This window comes from Procambarus clarkii, chromosome 28, assembly GCF_040958095.1.
Source record: "Procambarus clarkii isolate CNS0578487 chromosome 28, FALCON_Pclarkii_2.0, whole genome shotgun sequence".
In the NCBI taxonomy this organism is placed as follows: domain Eukaryota; kingdom Metazoa; phylum Arthropoda; class Malacostraca; order Decapoda; family Cambaridae; genus Procambarus; species Procambarus clarkii.
The window spans coordinates 16582810-16608994 of record NC_091177.1 but is presented as its reverse complement, the minus strand read 5'-3'; the positions used below and the strand labels follow the sequence as shown (position 1 = coordinate 16608994).

At 39.8% G+C, this 26185-nt stretch overlaps 1 protein-coding gene across 4 annotated transcripts in view; it reads right to left on the bottom strand.

The window, feature by feature from the left end:
* Positions 1-26185, bottom strand: part of LOC123754899 (POU domain, class 6, transcription factor 2) — a 1116985-nt gene that overhangs the window by 899666 nt on the left and 191134 nt on the right. For all 4 annotated transcript variants that reach the window (XM_069332920.1, XM_069332921.1, XM_069332922.1 and 1 more), the window contains exon 2: positions 23002-23075. In XM_069332920.1, coding sequence (XP_069189021.1) covers positions 23002-23067 — 66 coding nt within the window. In that variant the 5' untranslated portion in view covers positions 23068-23075. The remainder of the gene's footprint in view (positions 1-23001; positions 23076-26185) is intronic.

The window sequence follows — 26185 nt, the reverse complement described above, 5'->3', positions numbered from 1 at the left end:
CCTGCCTCACTCTCACAACCACCTGCCTCACTCTCACAACCACCTGCCACACTCTCACAACCACCTGCCACACTCTCACAACCACCTGCCACACTCTCAGAACCACCTGCCTCACAACCACCTGCCTCACTCTCACAACCACCTGCCTCACTCTCACAACCACCTGCCTCACAACCACCTGCCTCACTCTCACAACCACCTGCCTCACTCTCACAACCACCTGCCTCACTCTCACAACCACCTGCCTCACTCTCACAACCACCTGCCTCACTCTCACAACCACCTGCCACACTCTCACAACCACCTGCCTCACTCTCACAACCACCTGCCTCACTCTCACAACCACCTGCCTCACAACCACCTGCCTCACTCTCACAACCACCTGCCTCACTCTCACAACCACCTGCATCACTCTCACAACCACCTGCCTCACTCTCACAACCACCTGCCTCACTCTCACAACCACCTGCCTCACTCTCACAACCACCTGCCACACTCTCACAACCACCTGCCTCACTCTCACAACCACCTGCCTCACTCTCAGAACCACCTGCCTCACAACCACCTGCCTCACTCTCACAACCACCTGCCTCACTCTCACAACCACCTGCCTCACTCTCACAACCACCTGCCACACTCTCACAACCACCTGCTACACTCTCACACCCACCTGCCACACTCACAAGTGACAAAGTTGCCTATCCAGGATACCACTTGCTAATTCACAACGATTCATATATGCTTGTGCTCAGTTTCCGTTCCGTGACCCAACATTTTGGGACTCCCTTGGGGGGCGACGCCCCTGTGGTGCCCAACACCGGTTGGGCACCACTGCTCTGTACCAACACATGTGTGTGTTGTTATGTGCATACTGCATTGTATATACGTTCACTCCAGTTTACATTATATTTCCAGTTTTAATTCACTTAATTCTCATTACACTTTTATATTTCACTTAGCTTACTTTTGAATTTTAAAACAATGTTGATATCTAATTATTTTTACCTCTCTCGTTAATATATAATATATATATATTTATAATATTTTCAACGTAAGTTTTTCTGTAGTCGAATTAATTTCCTGTCTGGCGCTACCTTCTCCTATCTGCCCTTGTAAAAGGTTTCACTTTTTTCTTTTGGCATATTCACTATACTCTGATATTTTCCCCTCCGCTTCGTTATTCTCTTAGTTTTTGCTCTAATATATTTTCAACTTTTCTGTTATATTCCCTGTCAGCCTTTATATCTATATATTTTTCTCTACATTTCTAGTAAATATCCTTTTTTTTTAGGTTTAGTCTCGTCTATATTTCAATTAAACCACTTTTTTCCTTGTACATATATTTTTTTTTTTGCTTTATGGTAGATAATGGTAATTATGGTGTTGCTGGTGTGACTCCTCCACTTTACTTTTTTTATTCTTTTGAATTTTGTGGATTTAAGCAGTTTACACATACACACACACACACACACACACACACACACACACACACACACACACACACACACACACACACACACAGAAGAGTTAGGGGGGACATGATCACCACATTCAAGATTCTGAAGGGGATTGATAGGGTAGATAAAGACAGTCTATTTAACACAAGGGGAACACGCACAAGGGGACACAGGTGGAAACTGAGTGCCCAAATGAGCCACAGAGATATTAGAAAGAACTTTTTTAGTGTCAGAGTGGTTGACAAATGGAATGCATTAGGAAGTGATGTGGTAGAGGCTGACTCCATACACAGTTTCAAGTGTAGATATGACAGAGCCCGATAGGCTCAGGAATCTGTACACCTGTTGATTGACGGTTGAGAGGCGGGACCAAAGAGCCAGAGCTCAACCCCCGCAAACACAACTAGGTGAGTACAACTAGGTGAGTACACACACACACACACACACACACACACACACACATATATATATATATATATATATATATATATATATATATATATATATATATATATATATATATATATATGTCGTACCTAATAGCCAGAACGCACTTCTCAGCCTACTATTCAAGGCCCGATTTGCCTAATAAGCCAAGTTTTCATGAATTAATGTTTTTTCGTCTACCTAACCTACCTAACCTAACCTAACCTAGCTTTTTTTGGCTTCCTAACCTAACCTTACCTATAAATATAGGTTAGGTTAGGTTAGGTAGGGTTGGTTAGGTTCGGTCATATATCTACGTTAATTTTAACTCCAATAAAAAAAATTGACCTCATACATAGAGAAAAGGGTTGCTTTATCATTTCATAAGAAAAAAATTATAGTAAATATATTAATTCAGGAAAACTTGGCTTATTAGGCAAATCGGGCCTTGAATAGTAGGCTGAGAAGTGAGTTCTGGCTACTAGGTACGACATATATATTATATATATATATATATATATATATATATATATATATATATATATATATATATATATATATATATATATATACATATATATATATATATATATATATATATATATATATATATATATAATTATATATATATATATATATATATATATATATATATATATATATATATATATATATATATATATATATATATATATATATATATATAATATATATTTTTTAATTATGTCGTTTAGTCAATAAATTTTATTTCTCGTTCATTTTTATTAAGATTTTGAACTTCCTAAATTCGGTGTCAAACTTATATAACTTGTAAGGTGACTTCTCAAACTTTATTTGTAATGATTTTAATGTCATCATGTCCGTCCCCCCCCCCCAATACAGGGCCATGCACTAGTGGTCACAGCTCCCCCCTCCCAGTACAGAGCCCTGCACTAGTGGTCACAGCCCCCCCCCCAGTACAGAGCCCTGCACTAGTGGTCACAGCCCCCCCAGTACAGAGCCCCGCACTAGTGGTCACAGCTCCCCCCCCCAGTACAGAGCCCTGCACTAGTGGTCACAGCCCCCCCCCCAGTACAGAGCCCTGCACTAGTGGTCACAGCCCCCCCCCAGTACAGAGCCCCGCACTAGTGGTCACTGCCCCCCCCCCCGTACAGAGCCCTGCACTAGTGGTCACAGCTCCCACCCCCCAGTACAGAGCCCAGCACTAGTGGTCACAGCTCCCACCCCCCAGTACAGGGCCCTGCACTAGTGGTCACAGCCCCCCCCAGTACAGAGCCCTGCACTAGTGGTCACAGCTCCCCCCCAGTACAGAGCCCTGCACTAGGGGTCACAGCCCCCCCAGTACAGAGCCCTGCACTAGTGGTCACAGCTCCCCCCCCCAGTACAGAGCCCTGCACTAGTGGTCACAGCCCCCCCCCCCAGTACAGAGCCCTGCACTAGGGGTCACAGCCCCCCCCCAGTACAGAGCCCTGCACTAGTGGTCACAGCTCCCCCCCCAGTACAGAGCCCTGCACTAGTGGTCACAGCTCCCCCCCCCCCAGTACAGAGCCCTGCACTAGTGGTCACAGCTCCCCCCAGTACAGAGCCCTGCACTAGGGGTCACAGCCCCCCCCCCCCAGTACAGAGCCCTGCACTAGTGGTCACAGCCCCCCCAGTAAAGAGCCCTGCACTAGTGGTCACAGCCCCCCCCAGTACAGAGCCCCGCACTAGTGGTCCCTGACCCCCCCAGTACAGAGCCCTGCACTAGTGGTCACAGCTCCCCCCCCCAGTACAGAGCCCTGCACTAGTGGTCACAGCCCCCCCCCCAGGACAGAGCCCTGCACTAGTGGTCACAGCTCCCTGATAAAGACAGTCTATTTAACACAAGGGGAACACGCACAAGGGGACACAGGTGGAAACTGAGTGCCCAAATGAGCCACATAGATATTAGAAAGAACTTTTTTAGTGTCAGAGTGGTTGACAAATGGAATGCATTAGGAAGTGATGTGGTAGAGGCTGACTCCATACACAGTTTCAAGTGTAGATATGACAGAGCCCGATAGGCTCAGGAATCTATACACCTGTTGATTGACGGTTGAGAGGCGGGACCAAAGAGCCAGAGCTCAACCCCCGCAAACACAACTAGGTGAGTACAACTAGGTGAGTACACACACACACACACACACACACAAACACACACACATATATATATATATATATATATATATATATATATATATATATATATATATATATATATATATATATATATATATATATATGTCGTACCTAGTAGCCAGAACGCACTTCTCAGCCTACTATGCAAGCCCCAATTTGCCTAATAAGCCAGGTTTTCATGAATTAATTGTTTTTCGACTACCTAACCTACCTAACCTAACCTAACCTAACTTTTTTGGATACCTAACCAAACCTAACCTATAAAGATAGGTTAGGTTAGGTTAGGTAGGGTTGGTTAGGTTCGGTCATATATCTACCTTAATTTTAACTCCAATAAAAAAAATTGACCTCATACATAATGAAATGGGTAGCTTTATCATTTCATAAGAAAAAAATTAGAAAAAATATATTAATTCAGGAAAACTTGGCTTATTAGGCAAATCGGGCCTTGAATAGTATGCCAAAAAGTGAGTTCTGGCTACTAGGTACGACATATATATATATATATATATATATATATATATATATATATATATATATATATATATATATATATATATATATATATATATATATATATATATATATATATATATGTCGTACCTAGTAGCCAGAACGCACTTCTCAGCCTACTATGCAAAGCCCGATTTGCCTAATAAGCCAAGTTTTCATGAATTAATTGTTTTACGACTACCTAACCTACCTAACCTAACATACCTAGCTTTTTCGGCTACCTAACAGAACCTAACCTATAAAGATAGATTAGGTTTGGTTAGGTAGGGTTGGTTAGGTTCGGTCATATATCTACGTTAATTTTAACTCCAATAAAAAAAAATGACCTCATACATAATGAAATGGGTAGCTTTATCATTTCATAAGAAAAAAAATAGAGAAAATATATTAAATCATGAAAACTTGGCTTATTAGGCAAATCGGGCCCTGCATAGTAGGCTGAGAAGTGCATTCTGGCTACTAGGTACGACATATATATATATATATATATATATATATATATATATATATATATATATATATATATATATATATATATATATATATATATATATATTTATATATATATATATATATATATATATATATATATATATATATATATATAATATATATTTTTTAATTATGTCGTTTAGTCAATAAATTTTATTTCTCGTTCATTTTATTAAGATTTTGAACTTCCTAAATTCGGTGTCAAACTTATATAACTTGTAAGGTGACTTCTCAAACTTTATTTGTAATGATTTTAATGTCATCATGTCCGTCCCCCCCCCCAATACAGGGCCATGCACTAGTGGTCACAGCTCCCCCCTCCCAGTACAGAGCCCTGCACTAGTGGTCACAGCCCCCCCCCAGTACAGAGCCCTGCACTAGTGGTCACAGCTCCCCCCCAGTACAGAGCCCTGCACTAGTGGTCACAGCCCCCCCCCCCAGTACAGAGCCCTGCACTAGGGGTCACAGCCCCCCCCCAGTACAGAGCCCTGCACTAGTGGTCACAGCTCCCCCCCCAGTACAGAGCCCTGCACTAGTGGTCACAGCTCCCCCCCCCCCAGTACAGAGCCCTGCACTAGTGGTCACAGCTCCCCCCAGTACAGAGCCCTGCACTAGGGGTCACAGCCCCCCCCAGTACAGAGCCCTGCACTAGTGGTCACAGCCCCCCCAGTAAAGAGCCCTGCACTAGTGGTCACAGCCCCCCCAGTACAGAGCCCCGCACTAGTGGTCCCTGCCTCCCCCCCCAGTACAGAGCCCTGCACTAGTGGTCACAGCTCCCCCCCCAGTACAGAGCCCTGCACTAGTGGTCACAGCCCCCCCCAGGACAGAGCCCTGCACTAGTGGTCACAGCTCCCCCCCCCAAGTACAGAGCCCTGCACTAGGGGTCACAGCCCCCCCCAGTACAGAGCCCTGCACTAGTGGTCACAGCTCCCCCCCCAGTACAGAGCCCTGCACAAGTGGTCACAGCCCCCCCCCAGTACAGAGCCCTGCACTAGGGGTCACAGCCCCCCCCCAGTACAGAGCCCAGCACTAGTGGTCACAGCCCCCCCCAGTACAAAGCCCTGCACTAGTGGTCACAGCTCCCCCCCCCAGTACAGAGCCCAGCACTAGTGGTCACAGTTCCCTCCCCCCCCAGTACAAAGCCCTGCACTAGTGGTCACAGCCCCCCCCAGTACAGAGCCCAGCACTAGTGGTCACAGCCCCCCCCCCCCAGTACAGAGCCCTGCACTAGTGGTCACAGCTCCCCCCCCCAGTACAAAGCCCTGCACTAGTGGTCACAGCCCCCCCCCAGTACAGAGCCCTGCACTAGTGGTCACAGCTCCCCCCCCCAGTACAGAGCCCTGCACTAGTGGTCACAGCCCCCCCCAGTACAGAGCCCTGCACTAGTGGTCACAGCCCCCCCCCCCAGTACAGAGCCCTGCACTAGTGGTCACAGCTCCCCCCCCAGTACAGAGCCTGCTCTAGTGGTCACAGCTCCCCCCCCCCAGTACAGAGCCCTGCACTAGTGGTCACAGCTCCCCCCCCCAGTACAGAGCCCTGCACTAGTGGTCACAGCCCCCCCCAGTACAGAGACCTGCACTAGTGGTCACAGCCCCCCCCAGTACAGAGCCCTGCACTAGTGGTCACAGCCTCCCCCCCAGTACAGAGCCCTGCACTAGTGGTCACAGCCCCCCCCCAGTACAGAGCCCAGCACTAGTGGTCACAGCCCCCCCCCAGTACAGAGCCCTGCACTAGTGGTCACAGCCCCCCCCCAGTACAGAGCCCTGCACTAGTGGTCACAGCCCCCCCCCCAGTACAGAGCCCTGCACTAGTGGTCTCAGCCCCCTCCCCCCAGTACAGAGCCCTGCACTAGTGGTCACAGCCCCCCCCCAGTACAGAGCCCTGCACTAGTGGTCACAGCCCCCCCCCCAGTACAGAGCCCAGCACTAGTGGTCACAGCCCCCCCCCCAGTACAGAGCCCTGCACTAGTGGTCACAGCCCCCCCCCCCCAGTACAGAGCCCTGCACTAGTGGTCACAGCCCCCCCCCCCCAGTACAGAGCCCTGCACTAGTGGTCACAGCCCCCCCCAGTACAGAGCCCTGCACTAGTGGTCACAGCCCCCCCCCCAGTACAGAGCCCTGCACTAGTGGTCAGAGCCCCCCCCAGTACAGAGCCCTGCACTAGTGGTCACAGCCTCCCCCAGTACAGAGCCCTGCACTAGTGGTCACAGCCCCCCCCAGTACAGAGCCCTGCACTAGTGGTCACAGCTCCCCCCCCAGTACAGAGCCCTGCACTAGTGGTCACAGCCCCCCCCAGTACAGAGCCCAGCACTAGTGGTCACAGCTCCCCCCCCAGTACAGAGCCCTGCACTAGTGGTCACAGCTCCCCCCCCCCCTCAGTACAGAGCCCTGCACTAGTGGTCACAGCTCCCCCCGCCCCCCCCCCCCCCAGTACAGAGCCCAGCACTAAGGGCCACATGGGATGCCAAACATTCGTGTAAATGAGTTTTGAGCCGATGGTTACTCTCAGGAAGACCCGCCTGTTCTCAAGAGCGTCAATGTTGAAGTGGAGTGACCAAACCAGAAGCGGACGATCTAAGGAGCTCCACCTACCCACTCGAGGCCCAAGGATTCCTTCGTCCGAGTAAACATTACTCTTGCGGTGATGGAATATTTCAATAAAGCACTGAAATTTTGACGTTATATCGGCAACATTACAATTACTGTGCATTAAGCTTGAGGGCAGATTGCATTTCTAGTATAAACTTTAAGCTGGTGAGATGACACAGCTTCCGGGTCTTAATGTTCACCAAGCAGGAGCTTCAGCGAGCCCCCAAGTTGCTACGGGCTCACCATAGCCCGTGCTACTTGAAACTTTTTGTTCCAGGTAGCGAATCTTTAACAACAAACAACCCCAAGTTGTGTAAATTTCAATGTAAGTATATTTATACTGAAACACGTTTGAAGTATTCAATAAAGCAAAACTTAATTTGAATAAATTTTAACTGAACGGAAACTTACAATGAAACCTACAAAGCTAAAATACACAACTGAAATCATATTTTATTCCAACCAACTTTACCAAATGTTAAAAAAATGGCTTAAAAAGAAAAAATAAATTAATAAATATAAAAACAAACAACTACAACAGTTTTAAAAGAAACCATTTTAAAAAATTGTCCTGCTATAATTTTTTTTAAAGAAACCAAGTTTAACGAATTTAAAAGAAACAACTTAGTAACCAAAATGATTTTGGGGAACACGAGGTCCGTATGAGTACATGAAGTACCCCATGTGCACCCACGCTCCGTACATGTGTACATGAAGTACCCCATGTGCACCCACGCTCCGTACATGTGTACATGAAGTACCCCATGTGCACCCACGCTCCGTACATGTGTACATGAAGCGTCCCATGTGCACCCACGCTCCGTACATGTGTACATGGAGCGCTCCATGTCCACCCACGCTCCGTATTCTTTATAATGTGTTTGCTATTATAATTTGATATATCGTACTTTAGTCAAATATTGTCTTACTGTATTGAAATACAGTAAGACATCATTTACTGCACTGCAATGCATGTCCTAATGCTGTGTAATGTAATACGGCTCCTGTATTACATTACAATACTGTAAAGCAATGCGTGCGCAGTTGTCACTGGAGGACCTCTCTGCATGTCTGCCTTCCATGTCCCAGCACTACATGCAGCCATGTATATCCTCCACTCACTAAGTGCTCGTTGCTTGTGCTTTTACCACTTGCAAATAAATTATAGATGTCATTTCATACTCCACTTGCTCCCTCCCCCTTCCCCGAAAAAAGACATATATTGAAAAACATATTTTTTTACGTAAATAGGAGTTCCATCCAATTTACACCAAAATTGTATGTACACGTTCCCCTGTTCACTTATCCTACTGCCCTCTGTGTCCTTTTCTCATGCTCTCTGTCCGTATGTTTCCTTGTGTCTCTGTTTCGTTATGATTGTCCCAATGTCCCCCTGCTCCCATGTCCCTCTGTACCCATGTCCCTCTGCTCCCATGCCCCCCTGCCCCCCCCCCCCTGCCCACTTGTCATTACCCTGCGCGTGTCTGCATGTCCAGGGTGAAGTGAACAAGGTACTTGTCACCAGATCAATTTACAGGGATGAGGGATGACCTCCATTAGAATATATCAGTAGACCGAGGCTCTGTTAAACGGGTAGTTTTGTAACTATTCCCTCCTGTTGCTGTTGCTTGATGATATGTTTATTTATATATCAACGTGAGAGCATCACAAGTTGATGTATTTATATTATAAAATTTATTAATCAGCAAGTTATTTCTCAGTTAAATATGTAACCATAATTTATTAGAACGAAAATATTTCAGAAAATATTATGTAGAAATGTTTTTTTTATTTATTTATTGGTTATTCATTAAGCCTGCGCAATAAACATTATTTACTGAACGATTCTCTTAACTGAATCGTTTTATGTGTTTATTATTTGTTTTATTTTTAGTTTTTCGTTTTTATTATTTTCGTTCTTCGTAGCATGCCAATTTGCCCATTCTCTAAAATTAAAACTTATTTACCATAAGCTTACCCGTAAATAGGTTCAAGTATATAATTATTTACGTATTGAGTTCACATACTGGAGTTCACACCTGTAGCGAGTGCAGATGGAGTACACAATAGATGGATTGTTACTCTCAAGAATTGCCCCTGTTTTGTGCGATTATAAAGTGAAAGACAAAAAACAAAAAGTCAAACATGACCATGAATCGAACCAGTCCTTTAAACAAACAATTTTAGGCCTAATGTACAAAATCTAAGGCCTAGTTCTCTGCATATATATATTACACTAGGCCAAGGAAAGGTTAGATTTGAGTGCCTCCAAAAACATAGATGTTTGTATTGCAATATTGTTCATATTTTGTGTATTGCATCTACCGTTGCTAGAGATACTACACGTCTTGGAGGTTTGCTTGGAGAACTGTTGCAGGCAAATTTTCTAGGACACTAGTAAGTATAGGGAGGGCCTGGCACCTCCAAGATGCTGAGGCTCGTATAACTCTCAACTCGCAAATTAGATCTATGATGTACTGACAAGTACTCACTAACTCATAATTCCTCTTCGTGCTCTTATTTAAAATTTGTTAGACAAAGTTTAGGACAGTGAAATCCAATGTTAATGTTTGTGCTTCAGTTTCGTCTTCCCAGACTCTAACACACAAGAGTGTGTCTGTGTTCCACAAAGTTCACAAAAAGCAGTCCCTTCACTTCATTTAGCTCTCCCAGCCACTTGGACAGGACGGTAGTGCGACGTCCTTGTTTCTTAAGGGATGCCGTTCAATCCCCGACCTCCAATTGACTGGACACTATTCAAATTCCTCATAATTACCTCAATTACCTTACCTCCATTTACCTGTTCTCCAACTCCTTCGCTCAAGAATAAATAACCAATCAGGAGGCAAAATATACTTCCTGTTCTCTCGCATAATACATCGTTTATTGACGTAAAAATCCCCAGCATCAAAGTTAGATTAATAATCTAAAATCAAAGTACTAAAAATCACACTATAATGGAAACGAATGTCTCCGTTGCTAAAAATAACCGTATTAAAAAATTACAATTCCTGTTTGCCAAAGACAATTTAATTCTTGATAACTAATCAGACCATATATATAATAATTATTACAATTATTTTTTAATATTAAATTATTAAATAAATAATAATAATTTTTGTACAATTGACTAACAAATATTAATATAGATGTAATTAATTAATATTAAAATGTTAATAATATAATAATTCAGTACCTGTAACTATTATCAATATTATTTACAATAACAAGCTACAGGAGAGACAGTTTGTAGGAAGACCAAACCACACACCACAAGACCAGGAGACGACGACGTTTCGGTCCGTCCTGAACCATCATCAAGTCGACTGTGGTGGTGTGTTTGTCCAAATTTGGAAGCCAGACGAGTCACTCAAATAGTAAAAATGGTGTGGGGGGGGGGGGGGGGAACTGTACACACACACATAATGGTAAGGAAAATTATTATTTGAAAAATGATTAATGATTAATTTTAAGTTAAATTATTTAAGAAATATTAGTAAGTATTGACACATCCATCTGATTATTTGGAGAAAGCGCCAAGACATTACGATTACATTAAATAAACCAATTGGAAACAATATTTTTGGAAATAAAGAAAATCACTCGGCCTATTAAACAAATCTAGCCTTGCATAGTAGGCCGAGAAGTGCACTCTGGCTACTAGGTACGACATATATATATATATATATATATATATATATATATATATATATATATATATATATATATATATATATATATATATATATATATGACAGTGTCAGACCACGGAGGAAAATTGAAACAGGAATTTCCTTAAGTACTTTCGTATATTAATACATCTTCAGAAGGGGTGGTTTTACAGGACGAGTACTGGACATAAATAGGCAGGAGAGAATGGTGGAGTGAGGTGAGGTACAATACGTGGACACTGCAGAGGGCCTATTGGCCCATCCGGTGCAGCAACCACACACAGGCCCACACATGGATAATTATAGCATAAAATTGTAAATATTTACAATGAATTAGTGAGACAAATGTGTTCCAATAATCCTACTTAAATCGCCCTTTAATTGATCTATTAAAAATGAATCTAAGTTATATAAACCACTGTTAATGTTTAAATTACTTTCTTTTGTGATCTGTATCAAAGCAGATTCAATTATGTTTCTGTTATAGGTGATTTTACAATTCGTTATTGAAGAAGCCATCTCCCAATCAATTTGGTGAGCATCTTCTGACAGATGAACAAACAAAGCATTTGACAATTGGCCATGTCTTACAGATTATTTATGTTGCGTAATTCTACGTTTCAAATCTTTAGATGTTTGCCCAACATAGAACTTATTACAGTCTTTACAAGGTATTTTATAAATGACACAATTATCACTACGAGGGCTGTTCCTAACTAATAGCTTACCAACAGTTTTTTTTCGTAGCTAAACAATACATGTATATTAAAAAGTTTCAAGGCCTTGACAATATTCTTAAACCCAGAGAAATATGGTAAACATAACACATACTTTGAGCGAATTCTTTCACTGCATATATTATTATAATATGTACGACGTGCTTTGCTACGGCAAACTTCCAAAAAACTCAGTGGGTAACAAAGCTTGAGACCAATCGAATCAATGTTCTTAAACTCTTCGTCTAAGAATTCTGGACTCACAACTCGAATAGCTCTTAGATACATTGAAGAAAAAATTGACTTTTCACATTGTATCTATACCCTGAAAAATAATGAACATAAGATAAATTATTTGTAGGTTTTCTGTAGACACTAAACTTTAGTGAAAAATCTTCCCTACGAATAAGTACATCTAGGAATGGCAAACATATAAACATGTTTGTTCATCTGTCAGAAGATGCTCACCAAATTGATTGGGAGATGGCTTCTTCAATAACGAATTGTAAAAGCACCTATAACAGAAACATAATTGAATCTGCTTTGATACAGATCACAAAAGAAAGTAATTTGAACATTAGCTGTGGTGTATATAACTTAGATCCATTTTTAATAGATCAATTAAAGGGCGATTTAAGTAGGATCATTGGAACACATTTGTCTCACTAATTCATTGTAAATATTTACTATTTTATGCTATAATTATCCATGTGTGGGCCTGTGTGTGGTTGCTGCATCAGATGGGCCAATAGGCCCTCTGCAGTGTCCACGTATTGTACCTCACCTCACTCCACCATTCTCTCCTGCCTATTTATGTCCAGTACTCGACCTGTAAAACCACCCCTTCTGAAGATGTATTAATATACGAAAGTACTTTAGGAAATTCCTGTTTCAATTTTCCTCCGTGGTCTGACACTGTCACATTTTTAATCACGTGTTTATTTTCGTGATACACACACACACACACACACACACACACACACACACACACACACACAAATACACACACACACACACACACATATATATATATATATATATATATATATGTCGTACCTAATAGCCAGAACGCACTTCTCAGCCTACTATTCAAGGCCCAATTTGCCTAATAAGCCAAGTTTTCATGAATTAATGTTTTTTCGACGACCTAACCTACCTAACCTAACCTAACCTACCTTTTTCGGTTACCTAACCCAACCTAACCTATAAAGATAGGTTAGGTTAGGTAGGGTTGGTTAGGTTTGATCATATATCTACGTTAATTTTAACTACAATAAAATAAAATTGACCTCATACATAATGAAATTGGTAGCTTTATCATTTCATAAGAAAAAAATTAGAGAAAATATATTAATTCAGGAAAACTTGGCTTATTAGGCAAATCGGGCCTTGCATAGTAGGCTGAGAAGTGCGTTCTGGCTACTAGGTACGACATATATATATATATATATATATATATATATATGAATATATATATATATATATATATATATATATATATATATATATATATATATATATATATATATATATATATTACCAAACATAAGTAGTTACATTTAAGTACAAAATTTGCTTTTATATTAATAATGAAATGTTGATAGTACATATTACATTAATAAAGTAATGGAACAATTTAATTATACATGTTATTAATATATTAATTTTAAATACAATAAATGAAAATAGGAGTATAAATTTACAGATAAATTAAGTAATGAGAAGATTTACTACAAATATAAAAATAATTAAGTAAAAGAGAAAAATATTTAAACAAATTATATACCATATAATTCATGAGATTATAGGTAGGAGAATGGTTTCTCCTACCATTCGTGGTAGGAGAAAAGCACACAGAAGCTGTATTGGAGGGGACCTAAACATTCCCTCTAATGCGTTATGTGTAGTTTCCTCCGAGGCTATGGGTCCCCCTTCTTCCAGCCAGAGGTGGTACTCCCTTCCCTATATTTTTCGAAAAAAAAAATCATATAAATATATATAATAAAATGAGAGAGAAGGGAACTATCAGGAGAAAGCGCCAAGCCATTACGACTATATAGCACTTGGAAGGGGATCAGTATAATGATTTGGGATTGGACGGAGGAAGAAATGATGCCCAACCACTTGGACGGTCGGGGATTGAACGCCGACCAGTATGAATCAAGACCGTCGTTCTACCGTCCAGCCCAAGTGGTAGGACGAGCGGGCACATGTGAAATGTGGGTTGAGATGACCCAAGAGTTTTCCGTGTTAGTTAAAGTATCGCACCCTTTGAGTTGGGTACACCCCAGGGTGGAGTGCTAAGTCCCACACTGTTCAATGTTCTGATGCACAAATTAACAATTGATATTCCCACACTACCTGACGAAGCCGTCATTTGTTATGCCGATGATATATGCATTGTTGCAAATTCCCAAACTAGACTGCAAGCTCTACTTGATTCATTCGCTGCAAAAAGCATTGAATGCGGTCTTGTTATCTCTATAACTAAATCCAGAGTTCTCCATCCCAAGGAGAAAACTCATGTCCCTATAGCTTTCAAGGTCAACAACCAGAACATTGAAACGTGTTGGCAGCACAAATACCTTGGAGTTGGTATTAACAGTGACATTGTAAATGATCTACACCGTAGGTTAAAAGAAAGACTAAAACCATTGAGAACACTTACTGGTAAGAATATTGGTATCAATATGAAATATGCTAGACTATTCTATATGATGTTTGTTAGATCTCTCGTTGATTATAATGCTCTGCACTTAATTAATTTCCCCTCCTCTGTGTTGGACAAACTTGAAGTAGTACAGAATGAGGCCATGATGATAATTCTTGGTGCCCCAAGATGCACAAGAATCATCAACATGAGGGAAGAACTGAAGCTTCCAACCATACTAGAGAGAATAATGCAAGTTAACACTACCTTTTGCCTTAAAGTCATGAGAGATCCTACATCTCCTGCATTGCTCAGAGACAAATTATTTAGTGCTGTTAACACCCTTTTGACTGGTGCCGACATACCAACTCACTCCTTTTATGATAATTGGCTGAGAAACAATGCTTACAATCTCATTAAACTTAACATTCCTTTTAAGTGCAATCTACCTGTCTATGATATTCCTCTTTATCTGTACCCCTCCATTCAAGTATCATACACACCTGTCACCAAGAAAGATAATGAGAATCTTGCTCTACTCAAAGCTGTCACTCTTGAAACAATTGCCTCCTCCATCGAGAGTCTAAGATCTCACGAGCACTGTGTCTACACCGACGGCTCAGTCCAGTCTTCTAATGGACGGACTGCAGCGGCATGTAGGTTTTATAGAAATAATATTTGCACAAAGACTCTCAGTGTCAGGTTAAACAACTGGCTGACCTCCACACAAGCAGAACTAGCAGCATTACATTTAACAACCAGCACATTAAAAAACATTGGAGGAGGAATAATATTCTGCGATTCAAAGTCTGCTCTTCAAGCAATCGAAAACTTCTCTTGGAAGATCGACAGCAAGAACCTCATACTCCCAATTATAAATGACCTAATTGCTGCACAGAGTAAAGGGTCTCGAATCTTCTTTGTATGGATACCTTCACACATAAATATAACCCATCATAATGAGACAGACATTGCAGCCAAATTAGCGTGTAACAAGTTTGAAGTTGAATTAGATCTAGGTATCCCCATCTCTGCTGTCAAAACTGTATTGATCCAAACAATCAGATCTGATAGGAAAGAACTTACTGACTCCCAGCGACCTGAAAGTACTAGTATAAAAACCTGTGATTTGTTCAGATCTGAAACCTACATCTATGGACAGCACAAAACGTCCACTAGACTGTGCGACACAGTGGTTGCAAGGATCAGGTTGGGTTACCGTTACCTGTGGCAGGTGGCTGCAGGTGACGGGTCTCCCAATCCTGAGCACTCCAGTTGCAAACTCTGTGAGCAGGAACTATGGCATGATCTCCCGCACTACATCACTGAATGCCCAGTTATTAGACATTTCAGACCAGTTGGCATGAGGTACCTGGAGCTTTGCAATTACTTTATTCACTCTCGTATTCTTGAAGATATCCTCACAGTATACCCAAAATTTGCCAGTGCAGGCTATTAAACACATGGCTCTGTATGACTAACCATCCTGCGAGATGGGGACTTGTATTACCACTGCTACCTTATTCAATCTTGTGGTGTTGATATTCTCAAAATGCATCCGGAGTCTGCCAGTGCAGACCGCTTATCACATGCCTCTGTATGACTAACCATCCTGTGTGATGGGGATTTTTTAGCATCACCTAGCTAGCTTCTTTTTGACACACTATACTCCACTTCATATAGTCTAGGGTAGCTGCACTAATGCAAATGTACCTAATATGTTAATAAAAAAAAAATCGTACAGTATGCTACATGGTTCACTCTTGCGTTCATGATGGTATCTTCTTAATGCACCCAGAGTGTGCCAGTGCAGACTACTTATCTAATGCCTCTGTATGACTAACCATCCTCTGTGATTTTTAGCATCACGTAGCCAGCTTTTGTGACACACTGTACTCCCCTTCACATAGTCTAGTGAAGCTGCACAAATGCACATGTACCTAAATGTGTTAATATAATAAATCGTACAAATCGTTTCATTGCTTCTTAATAATATATTATCTGAAAGAAAGAGAAGAGGAGGGGGAAAGATGAGGATGATGATGGGGGGGGGGGGGCATTGGGGATGGGATAGAGAGAGGGAGGGATAAGAGACCTATATTGTTTTAGTGCTTCTCAATATTTTTTTTAGTAAAGGAAGGGGAAGAACAATGGGGAAAGTAGGGAAGAGGAATGGACGACCAAGGGTATTGGGGATAGAGGGGGCGAATGGAGGCACAAGGGTGCTGGTGAGAGAGGGGATAGAGTTGATGGACGAAGGGGGGTAACCAAGTGGATGGGAGAGAGGGGATCAATGGAGAGAAGGTAGAAGCAGGGTGAAATAGGAGGTGGGGAAATGACAGACTATCCAGGGCTCCGCAGAGGTACCCTGCCTAGTCTTTACAATAATAGAGAATATGTTTCTATGTCTATCCAAAGTAGGAGGCCAGACGCTTAGAGCTAGCCTCACCTAACTTTGCAGGGGTGATTGTGTAGGGTACGGGACAAACATAGGCTGCTCTGTGTAGGACTAAGTTAAATGTTTTTTATAAATATCATTTATAGACACCCCCTTTACATTTTCTTAGTCAAGAATGATATATTTGGTTTGATTCCGCTACAGGGTTCAGTGATCGTAATACATTTGCCGAGAGACCCATACAGTTGTTTCAGTGCTTCTGAATAATACATTTTTCGAGCGTAGGTACAATGGAAATAAGGGGGGGGGGGAGGAGCAGAGAGGAAGAGGAGGACGATGGTGGGGCCCATAGGGATGGGGAGAAGGGGTTAGGGGAAGATGGGGTGATCTGCTGTAGAGAGGATGAAATGGTGGAAAGAGGACGAAGAGAACCTGTTCCATATATATATATATATATATATATATATATATATATATATATATATATATATATATATATATATATATATATATATATATATATATATATATGTCGTTCCTAGTAGCCAGAACGCACTTCTCAGCCTACTATGCAAGGCCCGATTTGCCTAATAAGCCAAGTTTTCCTGAATTAATATATTTTCTCTAATTTTTTTCTTATGAAATGATAAAGCTACCCATTTCAATATGTTTGAGGTTAATTTTTTTTATTGGAGTTCAAATTAACGTAGATATATGACCGAACCTAACCAACCCTACCTAACCTAACCTAACCTATCCTTATAGGTTAGGTTAGGTTAGGTAGCCGAAAAAGTTAGGTTAGGTTAGGTTAGGTAGGTTAGGTAGTCGAAAAACAATTAATTCATGAAAACTTGGCTAATTAGGCAAATCGGGCCTTGCATAGTAGGCTGAGAAGTGCGTTCTGGCTACTAGGTACGATAATATATATATATATATATATATATATATATATATATATATATATATATATATATATGTATATATATGTATATATATATATATATATATATATATATATATATATATATATATATATATATATATATATATATATATATATATATATGTATATATATGTATATATATATATATATATATATATATATATATATATATATATATATATATATATATATATATATATATATATGTCGTACCTAGTAGCCAGAACGCACTTCTCAGCCTACTATGCAAGGCCCAATTTGCCTAATAAGCCAAGTTTTCATGAATTAATTGTTTTTCGACTACCTAACCTACCTAACCTAACCTAACCTAACTTTTTCGGCTACCTAACCTAACCTAACCTATAAAGATAGGTTAGGTTAGGTTAGGTAGGGTTGGTTAGGTTCGGCCATATATCTACGTTAATTTTAACTCCAACAAAAAAAATTTACCTCATACATAATGAAATGGGTAGCTTTATCATTTAATAAGAAAAAAATTAGAGAAAATATATTAATTCTGGAAAACTTGGCTTATTAGGCAAATCGGGCCTTGCATAGTAGGCTGAGAAGTACGTTCTGGCTACTAGGTACGACATATATATATATATATATATATATATATATATATATATATATATATATATATATATATATATATATATATATATATATATATATTGGAGGGGAAAAAGGAGGCAGGGGTATGGATATAAAGGATGAGGAGGGAAATGGAGAGGGTGGGGAGAAGTGGGAAATGTGAAAAATGAGAGGGAAGTGAGGGAGTAGGAAAAGTTAGAGGAGGATGGGAGGATGGGCAGGGGGGGGGAGAATGGGGGTGGGGAGAGAGCCCGATTATCCCGTGCATCGTCAGGTACTCTTCCTAGTACCCTATATCAATAAGTGAGAATGTCTGTCGAAGGCTGGAGGTCAGACGCTTGGGGCTTGCCTCATCCAACTTTGCAGGGTGAATTATCTGGGGGTACGGGATGGATACAGGTTGATCAGAGTCTGTGAAAAGCCCCTAGATCTCATTTGCCAGTGCAGGCTACTGAACATAGGTGTCTCGAATCTCCTTTGTTTGGATACCATCACACATAAATATAACCCATCATAATGAGACAGACATTGCAGCCAAATTAGCGTGTAACAAGTTTGAAGTTGAATTAGATCTAGGTATCCCCATCTCTGCAGTCAAAACTGTATTGGTCCAAACACTCAGGTCTGATAGGAAATAAATTACTGACTCCCAACGATCTGAAAGCACTAGTATAAAAAGCTATGATTTGTTCAGATCTGAAACCTATATCTATGGGCAGCACAAAACGTCCACCAGACTGTGCGACACAGTGGTTGCAAGGATCAGGTTGGGTTACCGTTACCTGTGGCAGGTGGCTGTAGGTGACGGGTCTCCCAATCCTGAGCACTCCAGTTGCAAACTCTGTGAGCAGGAACTACGGCACGATCTCGCACACTACATCAACGAATTCCCAGTTATTAGACCTTTCAGACTAGTTGGCATGAGGTACCTGGAGCTTTGCAATTACTTTATTCACTCTCGTGTTCTTGAAGTTATCATCATATTGCATACAAAATTTGCCAGTGCAGGCTACAAAACATATGTCCCTGTATGACTAACTATCCTGCGAGATGGGGACTTTTAGTATCACTGCTACCTTATTCACTCTTGTGTTGATGACATCCTCATAATGCTCCCGGAGTCTGCCAGTGCAGACTACTTATCACATTCCTCTGTATGACTAACCATCCTGTGTGATGGAGATTTTTTGCACCACGGAGCTAGCTTTCTGACACACTGTACTCCCCTTCATAAAGTCTAGGGCAGCTGCACAAATACAGATGTACCTAAATGTGTTAATAGTAAAAATGAATTCAGTTTTAAGTGGAAATGTCTGCCAGCTGGAAGGTTGGAGGGCAGACGGGGAAGAGGGGAAAGATGGAGGGTAGAGGGAGGGGAGAGTAGGGGAAGGTTGTGGGATGGTGTGTAGTGGAGGGGGAGGGAGAAAGGGAGTGATAGAAAATTGAAAATAGAGATGGGAGGGAAGAGGGGGAGAGAGAATGGAAGGGCGGAAATGGGGAGGATGGAGAAGGGAATAGAACGGGAGGTAATAAAGGGAAGTTGAAAGAGAAAGAATATCCCGGCCAGTGTCTGTTATTTCATTTAGTTATTAATAATTAATAAATATTTATATATAATAAAATGATGAAAATAATTGTAACAACTCTGTGGTTATAATTTAGTACTAATATTAACAAAAATAATATGTTATAATAATATTTATTATTATTAATGTATAAGTATTATTTATTATTAATATAAAATCATTATTATTTATTATTATATAATAATAATTGTTATTGTTAAATACAAATAATTAAAATTTATGAAATAATAAATAATATAACAAATATTAACTTTATTATCATTTTATATTATATTTCATTATTATAATTCATTAATTTTTACTTGACAATTATTGTTATAAATTATATATAACTTAATATTTAAATATTAATAATGAACTACATAATAATAATTACTGAATAATTCATAATTACCTAAATATTAATTATTTCTTATTATTGATAACTTAATATATAATTATTCATTTTAAATGGGTTTTCGGTCATTATTAGTTATTTGTTAACACATATTAATTATTACTAAATAATAATTAATTGATGCAAATAATAAGTATTACTTTTTATTATTACTACTTATTAATTATTAAATTTTTATTGCTTAATAATTAGTTCTTCGAAATTATTAATCATTTAATTATTACAAAGAGTTATTAATTATTTCTTAATGTATTATTACATAATTATTGTTATAATTATTGTTTATTTACAAAGTATTACTTAATACTTGTTTCTTAATAACAACTCGGGCTGGACGGTAGAGCGAAAATCTCGCTTCTTGCAGGTCGGCGTTCAATCCTCGAGTGCTATATAGTAGTAATAGCTTGGCGCTGTCTCCTGATAGTTCCCTTTCCTCTTCTTAATAATTGTCATAATTTATAATAAATTCAAATTTAATATTATAATTTATTATCAATTTTATTTTAATAATAGCTGATTATTATTACTAGAATTAATAATGATGATAATTTGTAAATTCTAATTACCATTACTGTTAATAATAATTATATTCACTGTGATATACAAGTGTATCTAGCAGTGACAAGACCTGTAGCTGCTCGGCATGGTACGTGCAAAATATGGACTGTTCCACCCAAAATAATGTCACGTTTTCATCTATTGGAATTCGAAAAGTCCTATCAACACGAAGGCAGAGACGACGGAAACCAAATAGACGACGTTGGTTTCCGTCGTCTATGCCTTCAAATGCCCACTTGAGGACTGTAAGCTCCAAAGAACTCAGTATATAGGCAACAACGTCTCTTTTCAGGCGATTAACACTGCATAAGCAACAGGGCGCCATCAAGGAACACATAATCTCCTCTCACAACCAGACCATCACCAGAGAAGTCTTAACAAACAACACAGAAATCATCGATAAGTACAGCGATAGCAGGCGGCTCGACATCTGCGAGGCACTACACATCAAAAAGTCAACACCAGCAATGAACAGACAATTAATGCACAACTATATTCTACCCACTTCAAGACTCCGAACCAATATAGAAGCATCAAGAGGAAGTATGGGCGAATAGGCCCTCTGCAGTTACTTCCATTCTTATGTTCTCATATCCAATTAATACCAATAGTTTCGTGTTCTGTCTCGTATTTGTCACAAGTTTGTTCACCTCATCCAAAACTGTTGCACCATATCACATCACCCAAATGCGAGTATAGGTATGACGGATAAGCTGACTTTGTTTAGTGTTCTCAGGTTACAGTTGTGTGTGTAAACTAAAGTCTTTGAAAATGTAATAAGTTATTACGAAACGCGTTCAATCGTCGCGTCAGACTAGAAATAAAACTGAATTTTGGAGAATTGATTTTTCAATTACCATTGACAGTAAAAAGAAACATAAAAAATATTGAGAAAATTCGTGTTAGAATTATTAATCTTACTTTTTCGGTCATATTTAACACACACACACACACACACACACACACACACACACACACACATATATATATATATATATAGAGCTAGAAGCTCTTGGGCTGGAAGTCTTAGAGCTTCCAACGCCTCAGCGTGGTGATATAGAGGGGGAAATGCACGCTGCATTCAGGGTTCCAGCTCCCCATCTCAGGAGATGTAGGAACTCAACAATTTGTCATAATCTTCTTTGTACCTCATATGTAACTAGTTTTTTGTAATAAAGATGAAATAAAGTAAACACTTTCATATATAAGGGGGTGGTAGGAGAAAACAATATGTGCCAGCGACAATAGTTCCCATGTTGACATATTCAACACATTCAATAATTCGAAAACTTTGCCAATGAATGGCTAATGACAAAACGACATTAGATAAATATTGACTCCTTTAAATGCTAATTATATGAAAAATAATTTGAAAGCCAGTTCCACATTTTGTGTAGTTCTAAGTTAAAAAAATAATTCAGTTGTATCTTGCAACGGTAGTACGCAACTCTTATAATTAGAGTGAAGAATTATAAATAATTATCTTATTCATAATTATAGTAAATAAAAAAAAACAAATATAACAATTATAGCCTTACAGACTCTCCAGGTTCTGTTGGCATGGTCATCTTTTGCCTTACACTATTTCTCCTTTATCCCATCTTAATTGTCCCCTCCATTATTGAACATTTCTTTTTCCACATTATTTTGCATTTGCGACTTTACGAGGCATATAAGGTTGGCTTTCAAGCCCTGCTGGCCTTACGCAAGACGGAAGCACGACGTCAATACAACAAAATGTTTTACAGGAAGCTAATGTAATTGTAGTTCATCATTCTGTACAGGTCATCACCCTGAACAGGTGCTAACTCTGTACAGGTGTTCTGCCACGGCTGGTGTAAGTGTACTCACATGAGTCTTGAGGTTGAGAGGGAGATCGACGTCACACTTGACAGCAGTCTCCATAGCTGACAGCATCGTCACATCTGAAACACGACAGGCAGGTCAGACCAGCTTTGGTAACATCGAGCTGGGCTAGAACTATTCATCACGTCTACGCTAAATGGAGAGAAATATAGTTGAGTCACCCTTTCGGTCGATATTCAAAATACTTACGTGTGACCTTGTGAGATTTGTTCCTCTATCTCTTAAATGGTGGCTTTTGTTGATATATACGAAGCAATTCACGAGTCTTAAAACGCTACGAGGTCGTCCATATCAACAATAAGCTTGGGTTGAGGGTCACTTCATAGTGCTTCGGACCATTATACTGTATTATACACTACACACTATACTGACCACTATATTGCATAGTGCCTCACTTGAACATTATTTTGTTGACTGTCCCATATTGACTGACTTTCGCCCTCCTGGGCTGAGGCATGCTGAACTCTGTAACTACTACATGAGTACTGGAACACTTCATGATATATTGGACTTGTATCCTAGATTGACCATGTAATTTATCAATTATACAATGTATGTTTTGTAATGTAACTATATAACCTGAGCTTGTAAAAGTATCTTAATCACTTTCAGTGGTTAAGTGCTTAATTGCACACTAGTTTCTCTATCAGCTATCTCACCCTGTCCGAGTAAAAGAGACAAATGTATGTGTATGTATGTGAGTGTGTATAGATGTATGTATATGTATGTATATTTGTAAATGTATGTATATGTGTGTGTGTGTGTATATGTATGTGTATAAAGTATATGTGGAAGACGATCAGAATTACATTTCACCTTTGTAAATGCACATTAATGACACTGTAAAAGAAACGTGGAACACTTTATGTTGGGCATAAGTAAATCTGTTTATCTATGTATTTACGTATGTAGGTTAGCTTAGCATTTTAAAAGCACTATACAATCACCTTCTGTGGTTGATTGTTCAATAAATCCCTGAACTATATGTTTAACAGATCTCTCACCCTGTCCATGGAGGACAGAAGAAAATGTATACATGTTGGTTAGTATTGTAAATGTCTGGCCACGTCAGTGGTAGAAAAAAATAAAAAAATAATAAAAATAGTGCTTCGGAGTTCGTAAACGCTTAATAAATACTCTTAATCTGCCATGATCGAGTTAAGATGTACAGAGCTCGTAGTTGGACGTGCAAGAGTTAGACGTGTCCTGGCCCAGGTTAGGTTAGCATTGGTCTGGTTATCAGGGTTGGTCAGGTTATATCAAGAAGGAATGATAACCTAATGTCAGGTTATATGAGGCAGGAATGATAACCTTATGTCAGGTTATATCAGATAGGAATGATAACCTGATGTCAGGTTATATCAGGCAGGAATGATAACCAAATGTCAGATTATATCAGGCAGGAATGATAACCTTATATCAGGTTATATCAGGCACGAAAGATAACCTTATATCAGGTTATATCAGGCAGGAATGATAACCTTATGTCAGGTTATATCAGGCACGAAAGATAACCTTATATCAGGCAGGAATGATAACCTTATATCAGGTTATATCAGGCAGGAATGCGCAAAAACCAGCCTAATTAGGCCTGGTCGTTCCAGAGATGTCAGTTGTTTGTGCGAGAACCAGCGGTTTCAACAACGCTTCAGTGTCTCTTGGAAAAAGTAACTGCAAAGTACAATACGAATATTCAATATATATATATATTTTGATCCATTTAAACTTGCATCCATCAGACGCTTATTGAAATGTAATTAAATTGCCTGTTTCCAAAATGTTATTGTACGCACATGTAACTCATTTTTGTTAAGGATAAACTAGCATTGGTGTATTAAATGTTGGTTAATATTCAGACACATCAAACACTCTTTTTCCCCCTTAACCTCATATTGTAACTGGTCGTCGGCGCAGTGAAGCGCTCTTACAAGTCTTACATTTACATATATACACTCAGTGTTCATTTTCAGTGCCATACTGTCATGCACACACATTGTCATGCAGACCCAGTGGCATGTTGTTGCAGTTTCATCCACCTTTCACTTCCATGCATCTTTCACTGTCGTGTACTCTCAACATGATGTATTCTCACTTTCATACACTCAATCCCTTGCACTCTCACTGCTATACATCTACGCAGATAAACACCCCACACAATCATACACTCACACAGTCATACGACCATATAGTCATGCACGAACAACATCATACACTCACTGTCATACAACAGCAGTTTAACAACGAGAAACTAAACAAACAATAAATTAAACAACACAAATAATCTTATGACCAAACCACACATCAGAAAATGAAGAAACGATGACGTTTCGGTCTGTTATCTAGTCATTATCAATCGTTATCAAGTCGTCTGCATATATAATTCTTACCGCACAAACTACATGAAAATCAGAACAATTAATGAAAACAAGGACATGCAGAAGAGGTATGAGTGTAATAAGGAAAAAACTAAGTAGCTATTTAAACTAAGGCTCTAGCAAGTAACTATTTGAACAAAGACATTAGCAAGTAGCTATTTGAACAAAGACACTAGCAAGTAACTATTTTTGCAAAAATACAAGCACGAAACTATTTGAACGTGGACACTTTTAAGTAACTATTTGAACAGTGACACTAAGAAGTAAGTATTAGAGCAAGGCTCTAGCAAGTAACTATTTGAACAGTGACACTAAGAAGTAAGTATTAGAGCAAGGCACTAGCAAGTAACTATTTGAACAGTGACACTAAGAAGTAAGTATTAGAGCAAGGCTCTAGCAAGTAACTATTTGAACAGTGACACTAAGAAGTAAGTATTAGAGCAAGGCTCTAGCAAGTAACTATTTGAACAGTGACACTAGAAAGTAAAAAACAAAGACAGAGGATATGTAATATGTAGATCAAAATTTCTACCAACACCTTCTGCCTTTCATCTACCACCACAACCACAAACACCACCACCACTAACACCCCCTGCATCATCCCCACCACTAACACCCCCTGCATCATCCCCACCACTAACACCCCCTGCATCATCCCCACCACTAACACCCCCTGCATCATCCCCACCACTAACACCCCCTGCATCATCCCCACCACTAACACCCCCTACATCATCCCCACCACTAACACCCCCTGCATCATCCCCACCACTAACACCCCCTCCATCATCCCC